Source organism: Carcharhinus amblyrhynchos, chromosome 25 (genome assembly GCF_965287045.1).
Source record: "Carcharhinus amblyrhynchos chromosome 25, sCarAmb.v2.hapA, whole genome shotgun sequence".
NCBI lineage: Eukaryota > Metazoa > Chordata > Chondrichthyes > Carcharhiniformes > Carcharhinidae > Carcharhinus > Carcharhinus amblyrhynchos.
The window spans coordinates 23088190-23114217 of record NC_137348.1 but is presented as its reverse complement, the minus strand read 5'-3'; the positions used below and the strand labels follow the sequence as shown (position 1 = coordinate 23114217).

Genomic DNA, 26028 nt, shown 5'->3' with positions numbered 1-26028 from the left:
AGCAGCCTTTCCTGCTCTCACTGCCTGCCACTGGCCTGTGTTGGAAGGATTTGCGGATTGACAGTCAACGTTTTTGGCCACATTATGAATGTACCTTCCTTGGCCATTATGTCTTGGAATGGGACATGAACCTGGAGCTTCTGGCTCCGAAGCAGGGATGCTACCCACTCTGTCTCAAGTTCATCTCCTTGAAGGGTATAGTGGCATTTTGTTTTGTTAGTAAGATATAGACAGGTAAATACCACATTATGTAATTTGCCAAATATCCCTCTTTCTAGAGTATGATTAACCTTTTAAACCACTGAAGTATTTGCCAAAAATATAAGTAGTTATAAGGCTCAGTGTTAATGATTTCTGAATTCAATTTTACCTTTGGAAAGCAAGGCAGTTGGTGACCTTTGTTTTCCTTGGCATTTTCATACTATAATTATTAGATCTCTCACACAATATAAATGGATCAATTCCCAATTATTGGCTCAATGGAACCTGCATTCAAAGTGCTGCTTAAAATAGATTGATTTTAATGAAAATTATACAAGTAGTCAGCAGACAATGTAACGTTGTTATTAATTACAAGTTTCTGTTGCCCATCGTAGATGTATCGCCATATTTTCCGTAAACTCAGATTCCCTAAAAGCAGCGTTTAAATGGGTTTCTAGCGGACTATTTTCAGTGCAGTGAAATATTTTCCACGCAACTCGTTTATTTAATTCAGTACGTGAATAGATTTGACCTGGTTATTTAAACAGTGCATTGTGTGTTTTGATCTAAGAAGTTATAACAGACTCACATGTTTTTGAAAAGGTTTCAAGTGACCTCAGAATAACAATAACACAAGTTTTTTTTCTGGAAAAGCAGAATGTAAATTGAGATAACTGACAGGAATTTTGCCAATAGAGCTTAACTAAACAACCTAGTGATGCATTATAAAAAAAATTTGGGTATAGAGCAGATACTAAAGGGCAGAAATTTGAATTGGGTGTAGATAAGTGGCCATTTGAAAACGTAATTCCTTCTATGACATTTTCTCCTGGTTAAAGTAGGTCTCCTTAAGATTGTTGATGAACAAATAGGCAAACTGCGTAAAAGATGGTGAGTAGGGAAAGCATCTTGTTCTTTTTGCCCTGTTGTTCAAGTTTCAGAGGTTGAGGATTATTCTGAATCCGGTGTGATCTTCAAAGCAAAGTAGCAGAATCAATTCCAATCCTTTCTTGATTCCATCTGCTGAAACTTTTTATTGGTTTTTAGATGCTGTTCCACGTGCATAACAATGTAATAAACCTTTTGGTTCTCATGCCAATACACCACTTAAGAGAAGTGGCCCTGTCAAGGATAAGCATATAATAGGCACAGTATAATGGATCCTTCCTTCGTTGTCTGTTTGAAAGAAGAGGTATTTGGCCATTAAATGATTAATTATTCCACAACACAACCTTAAACAAAAAGCAGTTTTCAGGGGTTTGCATCAGGTTGAAAAAACAGATTTGAATTCCACAGATTCCCAAAATGACATCTGGCAACTAATTTTTGTTCAGCAACTCAGATGCTCTTTGTTTGTTTGTTTGTCACTTAATGGTTCTGAGGATATTCCTTATTCAAGGAGATTGTAGTTAGTAACCCTCAACGTGATGAACTTGGGCAGCAATTTGACTAAATCGGTTTTTGTGGTGTCCGTTTCATGTCCTGCTGCCAGTTTATAATTTTTCAGCCTTTTACTACGTTTTCCATTGTAACTTGGGAGGGGTATTTACTTTTGTTAGTGTAATATGTTCTGTAATTTGGTTATTGTCTTATTGCTGTTTATGGAGTCTTGCTGTGCACAAATTGGGTATTTTGTTTCCTTATAACAATGACGACATTTCAAAGGTGCTGCATTGGATATAAAACATTTTGGGACATTCTGAAGTTGTCGATGTCTCCATCTTTTTTTCTTGCGTAAAAATAAAAAATTGCTGTGCAATTCACATAGCACAGTGTGACTGATGACAATAATACCAACAAAAACAGTCGATTAAGATGATTTTACAGAATTCATAACTTATGACTTAATGGGCTGTTAAAAGACAAGTAACTTTAATATTCCTATTCTTGGCATGTGTAATGGGTGCACCTTAACTTCAAGAATCATCACCGCTACACCTGAGAGTGAGTGATCAGTCTTCTCTTGTGCTGCTGACAAATGTTGTTTTTACTTTCAGGAGTACATTCCAGATTTGTACAATCACTTTTTAAACATCAGTCTTGAAGCACACATGTATGCCTCTCAATGGTTTCTCACTCTGTTCACTGCTAAGTTCCCACTCTATATGGTCTTCCACATCATTGACTTGCTGCTCTGTGAGGTAAGTGTGTTTATTTTGAAGTGGAAATAATTGTACCCTTGGAATATCAAGGTTAATTTAAAATAATTATTGACGAGGTTGTAAAAACCACAACAGGGCTCGAGTTAGATGTTAAGTTATACAAAAGATACGATTTTCTTTTTCATTTGTCTCTATTCCTAATTTAATACTTGTTTTCTTTTCTTTTGTGTTTGTGCTGCATTAAAAAATGAAACTAAAACTTCACTGTATGAGCACCCAGAAGATTGTGATTGATTTAAAATTTATAATGGGATCAGAGAAATGATTGACCAACAGAGAAATGATTGACCAACTAAAGACATATTTTGGTTCTGCCTTCACAAGGGATGATACAAATAGCATATCAGAAATGTTGGAGACCACAGGGTTTAGTCAGAAGGAGGAACTGAAGGAAATCAGTTTTAGTAGAGAAATGGTCTTGAGGAAATTGATGGGATTGAAGGCTGATAAATCCCCAGGGGCTGATGATCTACATCCCAAAGTATTTAAAATGGTGCTAGAAATGGTGGATGCATTGGTAATCCTACAGATTGAAGGGTAGCTAATGTAGCCCCACAATTTAAAGAAGGAAGTAGAGAGAAAACAAGGAATTATAGACCAGTCTGTCTGACGTCAAAAATACGGAATATTCTAGAGTCCATTATCAAAGATTTTGCAGCAGAGCACTTGGAATACAGTGATAGAATTGGACTGAGTCAGCGTGAACTTATGAAAGGGAAATCATGCTTGATAAGTCTACTGGAATTCTAACCCTAACCCTAACCCTAAGTAGTAGACTTGATGAAGGGGATCCAGTGGATGCAGTTTATTTGGTCTTTCAGAAAGCTTTCAACAAAGTTCCACGTAAGAGATGTAAAATTAAAATGCACAGCATTGGGGGTAAATTGACATGTATAGAAACTGGCTGGCAAACAGGAAACAGTAGGAATAAACAGGTAATTTCCCAAATGGCAGGCATTGATTAGTGGGGTGCTGCAGGCATCAGTGCAGGGACCCCAAGTATTCGCAATATATATATTAATGATTTAGATGAGGGATTTGCAGGTGACAAAAAGCTGGGTGGGAGGGGAAGCTGTGCAGAGGATGCAGAGCTGCTTCAGTGTGATTTGGACAAGCTGAATGAGTAGGCAAATGAATGGCAGGTGCAATATAATGTTGATAGATGTGAGGTTGTTCACATTGGTAGCAAAAACAGGAAGATAGATCATTATCTGAATGCCTGTAAATCAAGAGGAGAATGCGCAATGAGACCTGGGTGTCCTTGTACATCAGCTGCTGAAGGTAAACATGCAGATGCAGCAGGCTGTACAGAAGGCAAATGTTGTGTTGTATGTTGACCTTCATAGTGAGAGGATTCGAGTACAAAAGCAGAGATCTCTTGATTCAATTATACAGGGCCTCAGTGAGACCACACCTGAAATATTGTGTGCAATTTTGGTCTCCTTATGTGACAAAGGATGTTCTTATACAGGGAATGCAAAGCAGATTTACCAGACTGATTCCTGGGATGTCAGGACTGAGGTGTGTAAGTGATTTAGTCAGTTAGAATTATATTCGCTGGAGTTCAGAAAAATATGGGGACATCTCATAAAAACCTATAAAATTCTGACAAGACTAGACAGGGTAGATGTAGGAAAGATGTCCCCGATGATGGGGGTGTCTAGAACCAGCAGTCATAGTCTAAGGATATGGGTAAACCTTTTAGGAGTTTAAATTTATTTATTAATGTCACAAGTAGGCTTACATTAATTTACTGCAATTAAGTTATTATGAAAATCCCCAAGTTGTCACACTCCAGCATATCTTTCAGACTGTGGGTGGAAATCGGAGCACCTGGAGGAAACCCACACAGACTCCGTGCAGACTGTGACCCAAGCTGGGAATCGTACCTGGGTGCCTGGCACTGTGAGGCACCAGCACTAGCCACTGTGCCACCCTAGGCCTGAGATGAGGAGAAATTTCTTCACCCAGAGAGTGATAAGCCTGTGGTTTTCACTACCACTGAATGCAGTTAAGGCCAAAACACTGTACATTTTAGAGATTGAGTTAGATCTCGCTCTGGGGCAGTGGGATCAACGTATTGAGTTGGATGATCTACTATTATCATAATGAATAGTGGAGTAGGTTTGAGGGGCCAAGTGGCCTACCCTTTTGATTTTCTTCGTTTCTAAACAAGTGGCTCAACAAGAGGGTCACTCTATCTGTATGTCAGAAACCGCTTGGCACCGTTGGGTGAAATCAGCAGCTATGTGGCTGTAGTCTTCAGCTCACTTAGAGGTGATTCTCCCAACCTGCTATAACTGATTCTGGCCACAAATTGTGGTTCCAGCAGATTAGCAATCTTTGCAATTTCTGTAGTATATACTTTATATCCTGTGCTTGAGACTTATATCAACCACATCAGTTCCATTGTTCCCAAGTACAAGAGGAGAAAGTTGAGAACAATTACACTTGAAATGGATACTGAAATACAACTTAATATAGTTGAAAACTAGGAATCTACAAGATTGTTTTTTTTGAATCTGGTCAGTGCCTTGCTTCAAGAGGGGATTTTCATAATAACTTAAATTGCAGTAAATTAATGTAAGCCTACTTGTGACATTAATAAATAAATTTAAACTCCTAAAAGGTTTACCCATCATCGGGGACATCTTTGCTACATCTACCCTGTCTAGTCCTGTCAGAATTTTATAGATGTCATCCAGTCATCATTGTTGTAGACCAACCTTGGTGCCAGTACTCCTGAAGAATGGTAGTCGTGTCATGTAATTTTTCACCCAGAAAAGTGATGTAATCTGCTAAATCTAGGCCCATCAACCCGTGTTGTTGCCACAAGATGTCAGAGTCTGCACCCACATCACCTTCCCCATTTTGAAATCGATATCCAAGAGGATAAGGAATGGGGAGATTATGCAGTCTTTCCGTACACCTGTAATGATGTTAAAAGGATCCATGGTTCATGTGGTTGTCTTAATGCAGCTGTTGCATTCACACTATAAGCCCCTGGAGATGCTAATGTGCCTTTCTGGGATGCCATATTGTCTAACAATGTACCAAAATGACATGGGATGCTGTCAATAGCCTGTTTGAAATCAATTACATTGATAAATAGCTTCCAATTATCTAAGCTCTGCTGTGTGATGTCCCTGAGCATAAAGATCTGCTGGCGGCAAACGTTTGCTGGCCTCTTGCAACAGCAATAGGCTCAGTGTTGGGAATATCCTTTCTGAAACACAAGGACAACCACAAAAAGACATGGAGATAGCCAGGGGTAACAGGCCAAACAAGATTGCAGGTGAAGGACAGTCCTAAAGCATGTCAAACATTTTGAGGTGCTGATGTAGGATTGGACCACCACTTGGCAAGATCCACCTGAAGCCGAAGAAGGCAACAACCACAAAGTCACAATAGCCATTTGCAGTGGAGGAACTAAAGGACAAGGACATAGCGAACAGTTTCCAACTGGCTCTCTTCAACAGATTTGAATCATTGCTGAGGCTGGGTAACATTGAGACACAGTGGAAGATCTTCACAAGAGAGAGTAAGGAGAATGCAAAAGTCTCCATCAGATAGAGGAGCAGAATCTTTCCCTTGAAATAATATCTGATTTGTTAACTTTCCCTTTTTGGATCTTCATCCACTGCTTCTTGCTGTCATTCTTGACCAAGAAAAACATGTTCAATGTGTTTATGCCTTAAGAATCTTGCATACCTTAGTATGTAATGTTTATCCAAAGGATACTCAGGAAAGCAGAGAAAGGCAGGCTGAGAATTGATGACAATGACTTGCATGCTGTACTTCCATTTTCCTCCAACAAAATATTGTCAACATTTAAATTGTTCTTTGTGAAAGAAGTTGCATACAGTGCCCCTTAATACAAAGCAAACCTGCTTGCAAGGTTAGACTTAGCGCAATTGCATATTTAGATACAAGAAATGAAAAGTTGGTCATTTCTGTATTTGGGAGTTGTGCCAATACAATATATCTCTTCCTGAAGTACAGCAATAGAAGAACATTAGGAAACAACACTATGGAATCATCCCTCGTCAAACTGCTATTTAATCGCAAAAATAGTTATACTTTTATATTAGCCACATGGTGGTGCTGTTTAGGACAACCAACCTGGAATGATCAGATACATTATGAATCCTAGGGCTTTGTATGTTTATTAGTGTTGTGATCACCGGTCATGTTTAAATAGCGATAATCTGTTTGACATAGTTGACTTTTGTCAACCAGACCTCACTTCCAGGCTATAATTTCTTTTTAAATTTAGGTACCTGGAATACCAGCTAAAATATGATTTCAGTAAAGGAGGAGTGGCCCTTTCCAGAGATTACATCGTGATCACTTCAGCTCCAAACTAGCCGAAACCAAAGATAGTTATTAAATAAAAAAGAACCGGTCTTTAAGGATCGTACTACTGCTTAAAAAATCTTCTTTATTTATCCAATGAGAATGATATTCATCAACTAATTGAGAGTTTGTTCTAGTTCACTTGTCTGCTCTATTAAGTTCATAGACCCCCACCCGCAACCACTGCCCAAGCTTTATGATGGGGTAAGAGAAAGATTTAATATGACTACCAGAAATTTTGAACACACTCCCACACATGCAGGATTTCAGCATAGATTGATGTCCATTGCCAGTGAGAGGTTTTGCTTTTGAGTAATTACAGTTCAGTAAAGACTGTGGGCTAATGCTTTGCTTTTCACCAACTTAAATTGAATGGAATCTTTTGGTCTTTATTATAATCATTTATACTGGTATTGAAGGGCCTTTTAGACTGTAGCTCATTTCGATAGTCAGTGCCAATTTCCTTAGAACCAGCTCAGTTTTAAATTTCACGTTGGTGTTGATTGAGGTGAATTCTAATATAACTAGGTCATCCTTAATTTGTTAAAAGGATCACAAAGTGAAAATTCATTTCATTCATAGAAACTGTAGCTGGGTCTGCTACTGAATTCTCCTTGTCCCAATTTTGACTGCCTCACTTGCTGCTGCTCTCTCCTCCTATCCAACTTAATGAGTATCCACTAATCCCATTCCAACCATCCAAATAACTTGAATGCATAGCATGTAGAAAAAAAATCCAAATCTTGGAACTGCACGGCTTGAATTCTACAGTGTAACCAGGGCAATGAAGAAAGATATCAATGTAATTTTGCTCGCAACAATACTACCATTTAAATGTGAGGATTGGGGATTTTAAGTTTGGGACATTGCATGGCAGCATAGATCGGCAAGTATGAATGGCCAACTGTACAACTAGCACAGCTATAAATTCAGCATGTTCCAACATAAAACATGAATAAACAACGTAAAGTATTTACTGTGCTTTGGTAATAGATGGTGTGTTCAACACTTTTGATTTTTCTTCCCCCCATTTCTTCCTTCCCTGAAGACTCTTTGTTTTTCACTCTTTGTCAGCTTGTCTTTGTAGTTATTCACGTGTGAGCTTTCAGTTTTGGCGGCTATTTAACCACTGTCCATGCATGTGTGCACAATTTGAAGAGGAATTTCTGGGCAATGATCAAAAACCAGAAACATGATGAAAATGCCGAGGCTTTGTCCAATCAGAATAAATTAACTGTAACTAGGGTATACAAATAAAACAGAAAAGTAGACATAACGACCAGGAAAGGGACTGGTGGCCTTGTTATTTTTTAAAAGGCTTTATGGAACCTTCATGCCCTCGGGGTGCCCCCAAAGTGCCTCGTAACAAATGAATTGCTTTTGAAATTATTTTGTAGGCAAACAATGTAGAGAGGCAATTTGGAAAACAAAAGACAAATACTGTACAATGCTAAGGTATTTGGCAAGAACAGTGAATAAGCAGAATCTTTGCTGAAACTTTGGAACGCACTGGTCAGATTGCATTTGAAACTGTGCGACAGAGGGAGAGTTAATGTATTGTATGATGCAAAGGAGTTGCATGAATGATGACAACTATAAAGAGGATAAACTATGATGAAAGATTCAAAGTAAATTGAAGTAGTCATTTCAGTTGGGTTGGAAAAATTCAAAATACAATTGGCCACACCATGTTGACACAGCAGAAATGGAATGAATCTCAGTTGGCAGAATAATATTATCTCATTTGTCATTTTCTTTTCATTTTTAAAAATAATCAAGCCTTTAATCTAATTTTTCATTTTCTTTTAGAAAATAATTCCTATGCAAATATTCATCTGGATGTCAACCCTTTTTATTAAATCCCAGATGTTCAGATCAGGAACTTTATGTTGAAATGCTGTGTGCTTCATCAAGTAAAACATACAATTCCCCATCTCCTCAAAAGAAAATAAGTTGCATGTTCCTGATCCAAACACCTTTACTTTAAAAATAGCATGGCCAGTATGCATGTCTTTCCAATAAATGAATTTCTTTTGCTTGTCTGTATGAAATACCATAATAGTTGAAAGAGCATCTTTGTATAATAATCTTGACTGCTCCTTTACAGTTACATTTTTCCCCAAGAATAACATGGTCAAAATTGGCAATTGTATGCATTGTAATAAACGATGTTAATCACGTCTTGTGTGGAACTGAACAAAAGTCCCTTTCATAAAAAAGCTTAGGGTCTCTGAAATGCATTTTAACCGACTCGTAGTGCATCAACATTTGAACACAGTCACTATTAGAAACCTTGGCCTACACAGTCATGGTCCTACATCTGTTTGGATTTAACAAGCATTGTTGTCTGTAATTTTGGAAATGCCAATCTGTGAATTAAGAGATGCAAATGGAAATACTGTTGAACTTAAGGCCGTCTTCTCAAAATTGTTGCTATAGTTCCACTTTGGTCTAACACAGTGGACCATTGTGCTGCTCTGTTCTCACCAGACAGTCAATCTTCAGCTTTCAGCATGAAAAGTAAAATGCATTTGCTTTTACATAGAAATGGCAGGTCAGTTAATATTTTGTTAAGCTAGCTTATTTTGAGCTCCTGAGCATTTAAAATTAAATCAGAAGTTAACAGTAGAAGGTTATTTTTTTCCTGAAATGGTTTGCATAAGTGTATAGTTTGTTGAAAAATTAATTTGTAATAATTCAAAAATGTTTTCTTGTATAAACTTACCTAAACTTTTGTTACTTTTTTAAGGGCATAAGTGTTATCTTCAATGTTGCACTTGCTTTACTGAAGGTAAGCCTCACCACTTCTCTTAAATATTCGGTGTTGTTTAAATGATGTTTATGGTTATCATTGCTTAACTCCACTGAAAGTAGAACTGTAAATTTTTTAAAGTTTATTAATATACAAAAATTAATTTGGGTGTAAATCACCATTAATCTCAGGATTAATCTAACATTACTATAGTGAACTTTGAATGTAAATGAAGGAGTTGCACCTCAAATTGAACACTTCATATTGTAATAGGCATTTGTTATTTCAGAGTTTTTGGATTTCACTTGAGCACGTTTTGGGAATAATTCAATTTGTTATTTCTGTTGTATTATTTTTGAAATACCACTTATAATTTGTGCACGAAACTTGGTAATGTTGTTGCTGCTTCCCACCAGAAAAGGCTGTTTTGCATTCTTTCAATATAATCATGCCCAGTGTTTCAGCTGACGTGAGGGTGGCCTGATTTAATGAAAGAATCTGATTAGAATGAGTAGCAGCGATCTGGGCTATGTATTGGCACAGATTTAATATCTTCTAACAGTGAGCAGGAAGCCTTAATTGCCAAGATTTTACTGACTGCTGATTGTTAATTCCACAGACTTGTTCAGCTAGCACTAAAAACTGTTAACGTTTTTTTCTGCAGACCTCAAAAGATGATCTTCTGTTAACAGACTTTGAAGGGGCCTTAAAGTTTTTCCGTGTCCAGCTTCCTAAAAGGTATCGCTCTGAGGAAAATGCTAAAAGGCTGATGGAGCTGGCTTGTAGCATGAAGGTAATCATCTATATACATCTAACAGCTGCTAAGTGTTCAGTAAAAATAAGGGCAGGGATGTAACTAAAATGTTTTGAGAAGAATTTTATTTGCTTGCTTTTTTTTGAGAAATATTCAACCGACACAACTCGATAGAACACTGAATTATTCTGGCAAGAAATGTGATGTAAATATGAATTTTGTAAGTTAGTGCAGGATTAAATTTAGTAAGAAACAACTGGGAAAATGTAAAAGTAAGTACCTTGTGTATTTTTAAATCTGCTTCATTTAGAGTTACAGATTGGATATGATTGCTTTAACAGAGGTTATCCCTTATGTGGTTACTTATTTCATTTATCTTTGTTGGATATGCTGAGGTAATTGCAACTCAATCGCTCTCTGTTAGATGTTGTACACAAGTGAAAACAATATTTTCTGAAGAGTTAGGCCCAGGAAATTCTTCGTTTCTCTTCCTGATTTAAAAATAGTTCCATTGTATTGTATTCCTTCCTATCAGAGGGTGTTTTCTTTTTAGCTTGCTCAACTCCCACATCTTACTCATATCATGGAATCTATACATTTCAGAGGAGGCTATTTGGTCCATCGAGCTGAGAACAACAACAATCCCACCTAGGCCCTATCCCCATAACCCCACACAACCCCCACAACGCTAAGGGCAATTTAGAATGGCCAATCAACCTAACCTGCACATCCTTGGAGTGTGGGAGGAAACCGGAGCATCCAGAGGAAACCAGCAGACGTGGAAGGAATGTACAAACTCCAAACAGCCATGCAAGGCTGGAATTTAACCTGGGTCCCTGGTGCTGTGACAGCAGTGTTAAGTTCCCTTGAATTGACTTGAGAATAAAGCTCAATTTGTGCTGATGGTCCAGCCATATCATGTGAACTGAATGCCAGTGATCCGTATGAATGTGGGAGCTTGTTAGAATATGCCCAGATATGCATGTGCGCTTTCTGCATACAATGCAGGGGGTTCCAGATGACAACTCCCAGCTAACGAGTGCTTCATTTTCTCCCTGCATGATGCTGCTGGAATAACAATCTGGATCATTGTACACAGAACACAGATTGACAATTTAATCTATTTGCCTGTATGATTATGTCAACTATCAAATAGAACAATCAATCAAATTAATAGTAACTTGATAATATAATACATATTCACCTGTTAATAATGAGAGCAGCTCATTCTTAAATGCAAACAGATGGGAACAACTTTATGTAAGTAACATTTTTGTCTAATAATGCTTCATGCTACTATCGAAAAATGAATTTACTGCTCCAGACTTTAATATATTAATATCCATTTGTACAGATCAGTCAGAAAAAGCTTAAGAAATACGAAAAGGAATACTTGATAATGCGGGAACAACAAGCTCAACAGGAAGATCCTGTTGAAAGGTTTGAGGTACGGAACAATCAACAGTATCCACAGCCAACTATCTGATACCTGTGTTTGAATATATAAGTTGTCGTTATATCAGCTGTCACTGCAAATTCTTCTGTTGATATTCCTTTCCACTAGTTAGTTTACTGGAACAAAGTTAATTCTCTAGTGCTAATCCACCTGCTGGAAAAACACCTAATTTATAGAAACATCAAATCCCTGCATTGCAGAAGGAGGCCATTCAGCCCATTGAGTCTGCACCAACAACAATCCAACTCAGACCCTAACCCCATAACCCCATGTACTTACCCTACTCATCTTCCTGACACTAAGGACAATTTAGCATGGCCAGTCAACCTAACCCATACATCCTTGAACTATGGGAAGAAACCAGAGCACCCGGAAGAAACCCATGAAGACACAGAGAACATACAAACTCCACACAGTCACTCCAGGTCAGAATTGAACCGGGGTCCTTGGTGCTGTGAGGCAGCAGTGCTTACCATCGTGCCGCCTAGTGAATTGCATTACATTGCAATGCCATTTTTTTAACAGTACTTTGATTTTTTTTTAATGCAAGTGTTCTTTTTAATTGCTGCTGCAGTTGAGGGAGATTAGAAAGATCCAGACTGGCCAACAACAATGAAATCGCCTCTTGGCCTCTGTAGAGGTGGTGAAGCAATTAAACCACTTGTTGCGAATTATGTCTTTTGCCTGCCATTGACGGGCCAGAAATTCAGACTTCTTACTGTGTTTACCCCAGTCCAATGCAGGCATCTCCACATCATTGACAGGCCAAGCAGGAATGCTGCCACTGCAGACATGTATTGAATGTGTTTTATTCCCTGTGGTGATCCCTTTCACCAAGATCAATAGCAGTGCTTTGTTTGTCACCAGCTTTAGAAATATAATGGGGACAAATGGAAAAGATATTTTGTTCACGCTGGAAGTTAAAGCACCTCTGAATTCAGGACAGGAAAGATGGTTCTGATCTTTGACTTTTGAATGCACAGTTCCAGAGCTTAATAGTGTCTACATTACAAAAAATGCCAAAGCTTGATCATGTAAACAGCGTATTAATCACCTAACAGGTTGGATTGAAACCTGTTGTTTCTCTGCTACTTTTTTTTTTACATTAAAATTTATTTATCTGGCACATGTCTATGCCAGAGGCAAGAATTGTTATGGTGCAGAAGAAAGCTATTTAGCCCATCAGGTGAACACAGGCTCTCCAAATACACATAATGACTTGGTGCCATTCTGCTGCCTTTTCCCTATACCCCTGCACATTGTTTCTATTCAAATAATCATCTAATGCCTTAGAGAATGCCTCGGTGGAACCTGCATGCACCACATTTCCAGTCAATACCTAGCAAACCCGAACCACTCGCTTATGAAAAAGTTGTTTCTCACATCATATTTGCTTTTTTGCAATTACTTTAAATCTGAGCCCTCTTATTCTCAGTCCTTTTCTGAACAGGAACAGTGTCTTCCTATCTACTCTGTCCAGCCCCCTCATGATTTTGAACACCTCTGTCAAATCTCCTCTTAGCCTTTTCCTCTCCAAGGAGAACAGTCCCAACTTTTCCAGTCTAATTTAATAACTGTAGTTTCTCACCTCTGGAACCATTTCTGTAAACCTCTGCTGCACTTTTTTTAATGCATTCGCATCCTTCCTATTGTGTGCCGCCCTGAACTCTGCAAAATATTCCAGCTAAGGTCTAACTAGGGTCGTGTACAAGTTCAGCATAACCTCTTTGCTCTTGTACTCTCTGACCATTTTAATAAAGCCTACAATACTGTATGCTTTATTAACTGCTCTCTCCACCTGTCCTGCTATCTTTAATGACTTATGCACATATATTCCCAGATCCTTCTGCTCCTGCACCCTCTTTACATTTGTAGCCATTATTTTACATTGTCTCTCCATGTACTTCCTACCAGAATGAATCACCTCACACTTCTCGCCATTGAACTTCATCTGCCATCCATCTGTCCAATCCACCAATTTGCCTACATCCTTTTGAGGTTCTGTAATGTCCGTCTCACAATTCATTAATCCCAATCACTGCATAAATTTAGGATATAATGGATGTAACTTTCATATTTCTCTTACTTGGATCTCTTGCCTATTGACACCATGAAGCTAAGTATTTTGTTCAGAACAGCATGTTTGTCCTTTCACATGGGAAAAATGTTCTTAAATTGTGGAATTCTAAAATTCTGAATTTTAAAGTATTAAAGTTTATGTATTAGCGTCACAAGTAGGCTTACATTAACACTGCAATGAAGTAACTGTGAAAATCACCTAGTTGCCACATTCCGGCACCTGTTCAGGTACACTGAGGGAGAATTTAGCATGAATAATGCATCTAACCAGCACATCTTTTGGACTGTGGGAGGAAATTGGAGGAAACCCACGCAGTCACGGGGAGAGCATGCAGACGCCACACAGACAGTGAGCCAAGCCAGGAATTGAACCCGGGTCTCTGGTGCTGTGAGGCAGCAGTGCTGACACCATTGCTGGTGTTGACTCTGAAAAGGCAGTTTTATTTTTATTTTGTCCTTTATTTACAAGACTTGTTAAAATATTAACTTAGGATGTAATATATTCATGACTGAATGCTAACTGATGAAGGTTTAACAAGGCAGTTTGGGTTAGGAGTTAGTGTTAGTTCACAGAAGTGTTTTGTTATTCTGGAGATGTACAGGTAATTTTCTCCTCAGTTAAACTGTCTGCCTTTTTCCAGCGTGAGAACAGACGTTTGCAGGAGGCGAACATGAGGTTGGAACAGGAAAATGATGACCTTGCACACGAACTGGTTACTAGCAAGATCGCACTCAGGAAAGACTTGGATAATGTAAGTGTAAACTCTGCTGCCTTCTTGGCTGAACTGAAGACTGTAGTTGCTGTTATCTTGTCCAAAAATATTCTCTTTGATTCACTAGTAACTGGAAACTGAATATATTCTTCAGAAGCTAAATCTCATGAACAAGTATCTTTATATTGTAACTGAGAATTTGCAGTTCATCCTGATATATTACAGAGAACATAAGTACATTTAATTCTGTATTTCAAATAACATTTGTGAATGCTAAAAGAGTAAGAACTTTGGAATTTTCTTTTAACTTGCTACATATACAAGGCCTCTAATGTGCAGCCATGGAAATTTCTGCAAGGTTTTATCTTTTCCTTATTGATTGTCACCACTGCAATTCAGGGTCACAGGGAGTCTATCCTAATAGACACTGGGTGTTACTCACTGATACTTGCTTAAACTGAGGGGCAATTTAGCTTGGCCAATCCACCTAACCTGCACATATTTGGACTGTGGAAGGTAAACCGGAGCACCTAGTGGCAACCCACACAGTTGTGGGGAGAATGTGCAAACTCCACATAGACAGATACCTGAGGCCAGAATCTAACCCAGGTCCCTGGAGTTATGAGGCAGCACCTGTTGATTGTGTTGGGTCTAATCAATGAAAGTCTGATTCTAACTCCTGACAATTTACACTGGTTATCTAATCCCCACGCAGCTCACACCTGCTGCTGTAATGTGCAAGATGTGATGTGCATTTGGATTACCAAAATCATTGATCAGATGCTAAAATTCCAATTTAGCAGGTGATGCACAGATGCGAGAGCTTTACACTGTAAATCAGTAGTGTAGGAGGTTGGTATCATCTGATATACCTCTTTAAAAAGAAGTGTGTAATGTACTATCATTAACCCACCTTATTCTGCATCTTTTGCAAATGCAAAGTGAATTTGTTCTCTTCAGCACCTATGTTCTAAGTAGGGAACATTTAAAATGTTAGTATATTTGTAGGTTTTAGCTTTCCTAATATGGTCATGGCAGTGCTAAATTACACCCGTTTAAAATTAGAACAATGTATATCTTAGTTTATAAGGTAGGTGTTAAGTATAATGCCATCTGGTTAGTGTATCACTGAGCTCCTTGACTGTATAAATATACTGGAAAATGACAAAACTTTAAACTTCACCTTGAGAAAAAGAAACTCAATTTGAACATACTTTGTAATGCTGAAGTTTTGATTGTTATTCTAGAGAAAACATTGTTGTAAATAGTAGCACTTTAAAGAAAAAGCCACTAGTTTACAGACCAGCTCACTTAGTTGCTGTCACTCAGCTTTCTGAAAAATCAGTTGCAGTAATTGGGTGTTAAATAATGCATGTTTCTGTAAACAGCTGAACAGCACATTCAGAAAGTTGGGGCAGTTAACTACTTTTGTCTTTTTTAAAAACATCATTTGTATTATTCCTGTACAGTATGTTAGAAATATATTTTAGATTGAGGCGATGTTGTAAAAATGTTTATTGTATTAAGATGGTCCAAACCCTGGACAGATTTGAAGTTGAATCTGCATATTCCTGCCATAGCATTTGAGGTAGAAATTGTTTTTGAGGTACTTCAGTGTTCCAAAGGTTGGAGTTAAACCTGGCTGTTGTGAGTCAAATCTATAATGCAAATAATTGTTCTCTCCATCTGCAGTATTTGTCCCACTAGCCTTAGCAATTTCTGCAAGTCTGCAGTGTTGCAAGTCAAAGTCCATCCCAACAGCACAACTTGTGTTTATAGAGTGTCTTTACAATAACAAAACATTTCAAAATGCTTCACAGGAGCATTATAAATCCAAATGTGACACTGATGCCTGTAAATTGGATATGGTTTATTTAGTATTTCACAAGGCTTTTAGCAGACTATTATGTAAAGTTAAAGTGCATGGGAGTGAGGATAGTGTTTTGAGATAGGTGATTAACAGACAGGAAGCAAAGAGTTGGAATAAATGGATCCTTTTCCAATTGGCAGGTTGTGACTAGTGGAAAGATCTGTGCCAGGACCTCTCCTGTTCATCTTGTATATTAATGATTTGGACTAGGGAACTAAATGTATTATCTCCACATTTGCAGGTGATAAAAAGTTGGGTGGGAGGGTGTGCTGTGAGGAGGATGCAGAGATGCCTCAGCATGATTTGGATAGGTTGATCAAGAGGGTATTTGCATAGCAGATGCAGTATTATGTAGGTAAATGTGAGGTTATCCACTTTGGTAGCAAAAAAGGTTAAAGTTTGTTTGTTTATCCAAATTTTGTTTACATTAACACTGCAATTAAGTTATTGTAAAAATCCCCAAGTCACCACACTCTGGCGCCTGTTTGGGTACACTGAGGGAGAATTTAGTATGGCCAATGCACCTAACCAGCATGTCTTTGAAACTGTGGGAGGAAACCGGAGCACCCAGAGGAAACCCATGCAGACACTGGGAGAATGTGCAAATTCCACGCTGACAGTGACCCAAGTCGAGAATTGAATCCAGAAATAGGGAGGCAGATGATTAAAAGCAAATTACTGTGGATGCTGGAATCTGAAACCAAAAGGGAAAATGCTGGAAAATCTCAACAGGTCTGGCAGCATCTGTAAGGAGAGAAAAGAGATGACCCTTTGTCAAAGCTAAAAGGCATAGAAGGTGGGAGATATTTATACTGCAAGATGAGGGAATGAAAGATGAGTCTTAGCCACAGAAGCTAGGGGAAAAGACTGCTAATGGCACTCCACAGTGAGTAAAGTGTGAAGTAAAGGGCCAATTGGTAGAGAAGCTAAAATGAGAGAGTAAGCTGTGACAGATGAAGATGATGTTGTGGGGAAGGGGGTGATGGATGGACGGGACAGAGGTAAAATTTAGAAAAGGGGGAGAAAAGATAAGGGAGGGGGGATAAAGTAAGGGGAAAGAGTTGGGGGGGGGAAGAGAAGAAAAATGAAGACAATAAAGAAATAAAAGATGGGGTTGGGCAAATCATCTGAAGTTGTTAAATTTGATGTTGAGATTGGAAGGCTGTAAAGTGCCTAGCCATAAGATGAGATGCTGTTCCTCCAGTTTGCGTTGAGCTTCACAGGAACATTGCAGCAGGCCAAGGGCAGACATGTGGGTATGGGAGCAGGATTGTGTGTTAAAATGACAAGCAACTGGAAGGTCAGGGTCCTGATTGCGCGCCAACTGAAGGCACTCAGCAAAGCGATCACCCAGTCTACACTTGGTGTCTCCGATATAGAGGGGGCAACGAATGCAATACGCCAAATTAAAAGAGGTGCAAGTGAAACACTGCTTAACCTGGAATGAATGTTTTGACCTTGAATGGTAAGCATGGAAGAGGTAGGGAGACAGGTGTTACACCTTCTGCGATAGCATGGGACGGCACCATGAGTAACAGGAGAGGTGTTGGGTATAGTGGAGGGGTGGACTAGGCTATCCTGAAGGGAATGGTCACTGTGAAATGCTGACAGAAGGAGTAAAGGGAAGATATGTTTGGTGGTGGTATCCCACTGTTGACAAAAATGGCGGAGGATTATGCTTTGCATGTGGAGGCTGCTCGGTGAAATGTGAGAACAAAGGGGACTCTATCCTTGTTCTGGGAGGGAGGGGAGGGAGTGAGGATCATAGCGCAGGAGATGGACTGCATGCTGTTGAGGGCCTTGCCAACAACTGTAGATGGGAATACACGGTTGAAGGAAAGGGAGCACATATTAGAAGCACCACTTTGGAAAGTGGCATCATCGGAACAAATGCAACAGAGGTGAAGGAGCTGAGAGAAAGGGACGGAGTCTTTACAGGATATAGGGTTGAAGAGCTGTAGTCCAGTTAGCTGTAGGAGTCAGTGTGCTTCTAATGGATATTGGTAGATAGATAGTCTATTGCCAGAAAGGGAAGGGAAGTGTCTGAGATGGACCAGGTGAAGGCAATGGAAGGGTGGAAACTGGAAGCGACGTTGATGAGTTTTTTGAGGTCTGTATGAGAGCATGAAGCACCAGAATAGTCATTGATGTACCAATAAAAGGGTGAGAGGGGACCTGGGAAGGCCTGGAACAAGGAATGTTCCACCTATCCCATAAAAAGATAAGCGTAGCTAGGACCCATGTGGGTACCCATTGCTACTCCTTTGATTTGGAGAAAGTGGGATGAGTTAAAGGAAAAATTGTTGAGAGAGAGAATGAGTTCAGCCAGGAGTGAAGGGGTGGATGGGAATTGGTTAGGCCTCTTTTCAAAAAAGAAGCGAAGAGCTCTCGAGGTGTAGAGAGATTGTATATCCATGGTGAATAGGAGGTAGTTAGGGCCTGCGAGCTGGAAACTGTCAATATGACACATTAGCAGAATCCTGAATGTGGGTGGGGAGGGAATGGACTAGGGGAGTAAGGTAGGGGCCATGGTGAGAGGAAATAAGTTCAGTGGGCAGGAGCATGCTGACCCAATGGGCCTACCAGGACAGTCTTTTTTGTGGATTTTGGGAAATAGGTAGAAGTGGGCTGTCCGGGGTTGGGAGACTATGAGATTGGAAGCTGTTGGGGGGGAAAGCATTGGAGGAAATGCGGTCAGTGAGGGAGTTGGAGTTGATGGCTTGATATTCAGTGGTGTGGACACGATCCAGGAGGAGATAAAAGGAAGTATCTGAGAGTTGTTACTCAGCCTCTGTGAGAGAGAGGTCAGTACACCAGACGACAGCAGCCCCGTTGTCGGCAGGTTTGATGTCAGTGTCAGGGTTGGAAGGGAGCGAAGGGCAGAAAGCTCAGAAGGAGAGAGGTTGGAACGGGTGGAGAGGAGCTACAAAAATTGAGACGGCCAATGTCCCGTCGACAGTTCCCAATGAAAAGATCAAGGGCAGGTAATTATCCAGGTGGGGGTATCCAATTGGAGGCATGTGAAAGGATCTGTGGAATGGGGGGAGGACTGTTGCCCGAAGAAGTGGGCACAGAGACGAAGGTGATGAAAGAAGAGTTCAACATCCTGTCGAGCGCAGAATTAACTTAAGGCAGATGATTATTTGAATGGGTGTGAATTGAGAGAGGTGGATATCAAGCAAGATCTTGGTGGCTTCCTGCATCCGTCACTGAAAATAAGCACGTAGGTACACCAGGCAGTAAAGAGAGCAAATTTTATGTTGGGCCTTCATAGCGAGAGGATTTGAGTACAGGAATAGGGATGTTTTATTGCAATTGCATAGAACATAGGTGAAGCCACATGTGGAATATTGTGTCTAGTTTTGATGTCCTTGAAAGAATGTTCTCACTATAGAGTGCGAGAAACTACAAAAGGTCATGAATATAGCCCAATCCATCACGCAAACCAGCCTCCCATCCATTGACTCTGTTTACACTTCCTGCTGCCTCAGCAAAGCAGCCAGCATAATTAAGGACCCCATGCACTCCAGACATTCTCTCTTCCACCTGGTCACATACCAACCAACTCAAGAACAGCTTTTTCTCTGCTGCTGTCAGACTTTTGAATGGACTTACCATGCATTAAGTCGATCTTTCTTTACACCCTAGCTATGACTGTAACACTACATTCTACACTCTCTTGTTTCCTTCTCTATGAATGGTATGTTTTGTCTGTATAGCGCGCAAGAAACAATACATTTCATTGTATGTTAATACATGTGACAATAATAAATCAAATCAAATTGAGTGCAGCGAATGTTTATCAAGTTGATTTCTGGGATGGCAGGACTGTCACATGAGGAGACACCAAGTTGGTTAGGATTATATTCATTGAAGTTTAGAAGAGTGAGAAGGGATCTCATTGAAACTTATAAAATTCTAACAGGGTTAGACAGGATAGATTCAGGAAGAATGTTTCCAATGGTATGGGAGTCTAGAACTAGGGATCATAATTTGAGGATAAGAGATAAACCTTTTAGGGCTGAAGTGAGGAGAAATTTCTTCACCCAGAGAGTGGTGAATCTGTAGAATTCACTATCACAGAAAGTAGTTGAAGCCAAAACGTGTGATTTCAGGAAGGAATTAGCTATAGCCCTTAGTAGTTTAGCCCTCAGAGCTATAGCTAATTCCTTCTTGAAATCACACAACATTTTGACCTCAACTACTTTCTGTGGTAGTGAATTCTACAGATTCACCAATCTGGTGAAGAAATTTCTCCTCATGGGATATGAGGGTGGTGTGGAGGAGGGAGGGGAAATCAGGGTATTAAATTTGATCAGCTATGATCATAATTAATGGCTTGGCAGACTATAAGGGCCAAATGGCTTTCCCCTATTTTCTGTGTAAGTTGGTGATTAATGATTTTTCCTAACTTGTTAAGGGGGAAAAAAGAGTAAATGTTTGCTGCCATTGATTTTAACCCTTCACCAGCTCAGCTGTTTGCTGGATTGAACCAATAACGCTAAATACTGTTAACCTGATTCGTGGTTTCAGTGGACTTCTAATTTTGCTTTGTAATTTAGCTTTGATGTGACAACTTGTGAAAATCAAATACCTTGGACGAGATTGAAGGGAATTTTCCTATTCCTTCCCTCACTCCCAAAAAAGAATCCAAAATGAAAAGCAAGCAGTACTTAAGTGCTTAAGGATGATGCAGCCTTGCAAAAATTAATTAGAAAGGTAATTTATTTTAGACCATTTTAGTTTGGAGAACAGGAACTGGCCATTCAGCCCAACGAATGTGTGCCAGTCTTTATGCTGCACACACTTCTCACCTTATTTCATTTCACCCTTTCACACTCATGTACACATCTGACTTCCTCTTGTAAAATATCGATCTTCATTCTCATCTATATATAAACCTATCATTGCATAGTCTCCAGCCTGGTCACTGGTAGATCATATTGCCTCCTGATGTTCGCACTTTGCCTGTTCTTTTGTATCAAATAGCCATGTTTTTCTTTGCCTGCCTTTCAATTTACAATAATCTTTTTTCCAAGGTAGCAAAAACGTTTTACGCTTAAATATTATGTCCACTTTGTTTTTTTAACCGCAGTCTGCTTCTTGGAAAATTCAAGGATCCTCTTGACAATTAATCTCCATGACCAAATAGCTATCAGTCTATGCTTGTGATATCATAGTTCAAGCTGCTTGTCATTTTAATACAACATTCACATCCATAACATTTTACTGCTTATCTCCATAACAAAAAACATTCAATTTATGAAATATCAGCATTTGTTTTACTACTTATTTTGGCTATCTCAAAATGGATGGTCTAAGTTAATCATTTGATTGTCTTATCTTGTTTCTATAATCCTAAAGTCAAAGCAAACCAGAGTGCTAAAATAAAAAAGTCAATTTATTCTCTGCGGCAGATTAACATTTATCTCCCATGCTGCAGTGTGAATAGTAAAGGTAACCCTTGCCTTCGGTTATTCGGTCTGTCAGCTCCAATATCTGTTGCATCAATTGGATGGTAATTGGAATAATTCAAAAAGGATAAACAGGATGATTCAAAATCTTTCCCAAGAGGAAAGATTAAATGACCTTTATTTTCTGTAGCTAAGAAGATTAGGTGATCTCATTCAAACACACAATAATTATTTTTTAGAATAGAATTCCTAGAGTGCAGAATGTGGCCATGCAGCCCATTGAGTCTGTGCTGACTCTCCAAAAGAACATCATGCCTCGGCCCACCCCCTGCCCTAGCCCCATAACCCCATACATTTACTTCGGCTAATCCACCTAATGTACAAATCTTTAAACGCTAAGGGGCAATTTAGCATAGCCAATTCACCTAACCTGCACATCTTTGAACTGTGTGAGGAAACCAGAGTACCAGGAGGACTCAATAGGGAAGAGGCAAGAAAAATGATTCTATGTGCATCCGTGCACGTATAACATATTTCCAGTTGAATCTGACCCAGTAACGTTGTATATTTAAATCCTCTTTTGTAGTCATTTCCAATTTTGCCAAAAGTGTAAAGTTGCAGTTGAAAAGTAGGCTGAATAACTAAGAAAAGGAATCTCTCCAGCTTCAAGTAGTCTTTTTGTTAGAGACATTCCTTATTCACCTTGTCCTGATTCAGATATCAAAAGCTTCAGTGTTCAGCTAAGATCTCACTATAGATCACAGTGTTCCCACTTATCATTGGATAAAAGGGCTATCATTGATAGCAATAAAAAGCAACAGCTTTCAATAACAATTTATAAAATCACTCCCAGTCTTTTCTGAAGATCTTCTAGTGTTGCCATGTTTTCTTCTGAAATGAGGAGGACATGAACTAGCCAGTAAATTACTATTGCAGAATTTTTGACAAAGATTAACCTTCCCAGTAATATTGCTTGCGTAGCCAAAGAAGGGAAAGCATACATTCCTCATAAAAAGCTGTAGCTTAAGTTCAATTTCATGGAATTGAAGACAAATTATTTGACCTGGTTAGGAAGTGAGCGGAATAAGACAAAGTAAGGATAATGGGCAGGTATGTTACTTGGAAGGATGCTCGTGGTGTCTCACAAAGATCTGTACTGTGAACTTAACTATTCCCTTATTTATCAATGATTTAAATGATGGAATAGAAAGCCACATATCCAGATTTGCTAATGATCTAAAAATAAAGGTAAAATAAAAACATTGTCAGCAGTGTAGATGAAGAATAAAATTATAGACACATTGATTTACCCATTCACTTAATCTGCCAAATTGATTTCAATGGATGTAAGTGTGAGGTCATCCACTTAAAACCTAAAAAGGCACTTTTTGAATGGTGAAAACGTGAAGTTCCAGGTACATGAATAATTAAAATATGAACAGGTACAAAAAATAGTCAAAAAGAATAATAGAATGCTAGTTTTTATCTCTAGTGGATTAGAATGTAAGGGGAAGAAGTCGTGCTTCAGTTACACAAATCCCTGGTTAAACACATCAGGAATATGAGAGCAGTTCTAGAGACTACATATAAAGCACCATGTAATGGCCCTTGATGGAGCACAGCTTAGCTTTACTAGAGTGGTACCTGGACTCTAAAGGTTCATATTACAAGGTGAAATTACACAAAGCAGGGTGTATTCCCTGGAATTTAGAAAATTAAGGAGTGATTTGATCAGTGTTTTCAAGGTATCACGGGGAACTTAGGGTGGATAAACTGGTTAGGGGGTATCATAAGATAGAATGATCTCTAATTTTTTAGACTTTCAGGGTGGAATTAGGGAATAATCTACAATGAGGTGGGCAGAAATTTGGCACTCTTTCACAAACAGCAAATTGATGCTAAATCAACTGTTAGTTTTAAATCTGAGATCGCTAGATTTTTGTCAACTCAAGGTATTAAGGGAAATGGGGAGAAGCATGGATTAAGATTACAGTCAGCCAAGATCACACACAATGGCAGTACAGTTTCAAAGAGTTAAATGTTCTTATCTCATGTGGGATAGGTTCTAGTAGCTTTTCATCCCCTTTTCACACTTTTGCATTGAATGTTTATTGAAGTGATAGGGCACTGGTTCAAACTACTTAAGTCGAATGTAGCTAAGAAAGCTTGTTAGAAAAATATTTTGCCTTCCTGTTTAAGTACTTGGTATTGGGTTTGAGGAAGTAATTATCCTGAAAGCCACACACGTCGTTTTGATAATGTGTTATTATAACTGAGCTATTTGATTTAAAATGAGAAAACCCAAGACTCATAGTCATTTATGGCACAGAAGGAAGGATAGGTAATAAAGTTTGAACCGACACCCGAACATGAATTGCGACCTTCAGGAAAGAAAATTTAAAAAATACAAGTGGAACTCCTGGTTAGTAGCAGTCTTTAAATATTTTGTGTGACTTGTTTTCTGTCTTCAGAAAGATGCACTATTCGCTGGGCTAAAAGATCGAATTGTTAAGGACAAGTTACAGAGATCAGGCTTCTGTTTCTTTGAGTGCAGAAGATTAAAGGCCGATCTGGTTGAGGTGTTTAAGATGATTAAACAATTTGATTGCTTTTCTTTCCTCTTTCTACACTATCTCCTCTGGTGGGAAGATCCAGAATGGATGAAGGAAGGAGAGATTGGGGGGGGTGGGAACCTTAAAAGGGGAGAGTTAGAAAGCTCTTTATGAGCTAAGGGTAATGCATATCTTGAACTCTGTGCCCTATGAAGACATTCATAATTTTCATTAATTCGAAAATTTAAAATCTAAGGTTCATAAATTATTTGTCAGGCAGTGGGGGAGGTTAATAGAGTTATGGAATTAAGCTGAGTAAAGTTACAGATAAGCTATGATCTAATTGAATGGTGCAATTATCGTGAAGGACTGAATAGTTGTCCCTATGTTAACCATATTTACAAATATAAACCTACTGCTATTTGAGCAAAATACCCTCAGGATGGTTTCCATCTGTAATTTGAATTGCAAAGCTGGCTTACTTTATGTGTAGTGAATAACATTTTACACCTGTGCTCTATTCTATGAATAAATAGCACAAATAGATATTGCTGAATGGATAATTTAACCCAAAAAGTTACATACCTGGTAAATGAATGCAGCTTTATTCGCTGAACAATATTAGATGGCATGTTAAAAACTTTCTAATAAACTCTACTTGCAACAAAGCTAGGTTATGCTATATGCTGTTACAGTTTATGTTATTTTTCAGAAACATCATTAAGAACATAAGAACATAAGAAATAGGAGCAGGAGTAGGCCATCTAGCCCTTCGAGCCTGCCCCGCCATTCAATAAGATCATGGCTGATCTGTTGTGGCTCAGTTCCACTTTCCCGCCCTCTCCCCATAACCCTTAATCCCCTCTCTTATCAAGAACCCATCAACCCGCTTCTTAAAAATATTTAGCGAGGCAGCCTCCACCACTTCAACGGGCAGAGAATTCCAGAGATTCACCACCCTTTGAGTGAAGAAATTCCTCCTCAACTCCGTTCTAAACCGCCTCCCCTTTATCTTGAGGCTGTGCCCCCGAGTCCTACTGTCTTTTTTGAGCGGGAAGAGTCTCTCCACCTCTATCCTATCCATCCCATTCATCATCTTATACGTCTCAATGAGATCTCCCCTCATTCTTCTAAACTCTAACGAGTACAAGCCTAGCTTATTCAGCCTCTCCTCATAGCTCAATCCCCTCAACTCCGGTATCAGCCTAGTAAACCTCCTCTGCACTCCCTCCAGGGCCAAAATATCCTTGCGCAGGTGCGGCGCCCAAAACTGCACACAGTACTCCAGCTGCGGCCTCACCAATGCCCTATACAGCTGCAGCAAGACCTCCCTACTTTTATATTCAATCCCCCTCGCTATGAAGGCCAGCATCCCATTCGCCTTCCTGACCACCTGCAAGCTGGGTTTTTGCGACTCATGCACAAGGACCCCGAGGTCCCTCTGCACCGTCGCCTGCTGCAGTTTTTCGCCACGTAAGTAATAGTCCTTCCTACCATTCTTCCTACCAAAGTGGACCACCTCACACTTGCCAACATTAAATTCCATTTGCCATTTCCTGGCCCATTCGCCCAGCCTATCTAGATCCTTCTGCAGACTCTCCACACCCTCCGCACAATTTGCCTTTCCCCCAATCTTGGTGTCATCAGCAAATTTCGACACCCTGCACTCGGTTCCCTCCTCCAGATCATCTATATAAATTACTGGTCTGTGTGTTTATG

General features: G+C 39.3%; 1 protein-coding gene across 8 annotated transcripts in view; it reads left to right on the top strand.

Annotated features, from left to right (window-relative positions):
* rabgap1 (RAB GTPase activating protein 1) overlaps positions 1–26028 on the top strand; it is a 199773-nt gene that overhangs the window by 162556 nt on the left and 11189 nt on the right. For all 8 annotated transcript variants that reach the window (XM_080212509.1, XM_080212504.1, XM_080212506.1 and 5 more), the window contains 5 exons: positions 2199–2342; positions 9469–9510; positions 10136–10264; positions 11580–11672; positions 14402–14512. In XM_080212509.1, coding sequence (XP_080068635.1) covers positions 2199–2342; positions 9469–9510; positions 10136–10264; positions 11580–11672; positions 14402–14512 — 519 coding nt within the window. The remainder of the gene's footprint in view (positions 1–2198; positions 2343–9468; positions 9511–10135; positions 10265–11579; positions 11673–14401; positions 14513–26028) is intronic.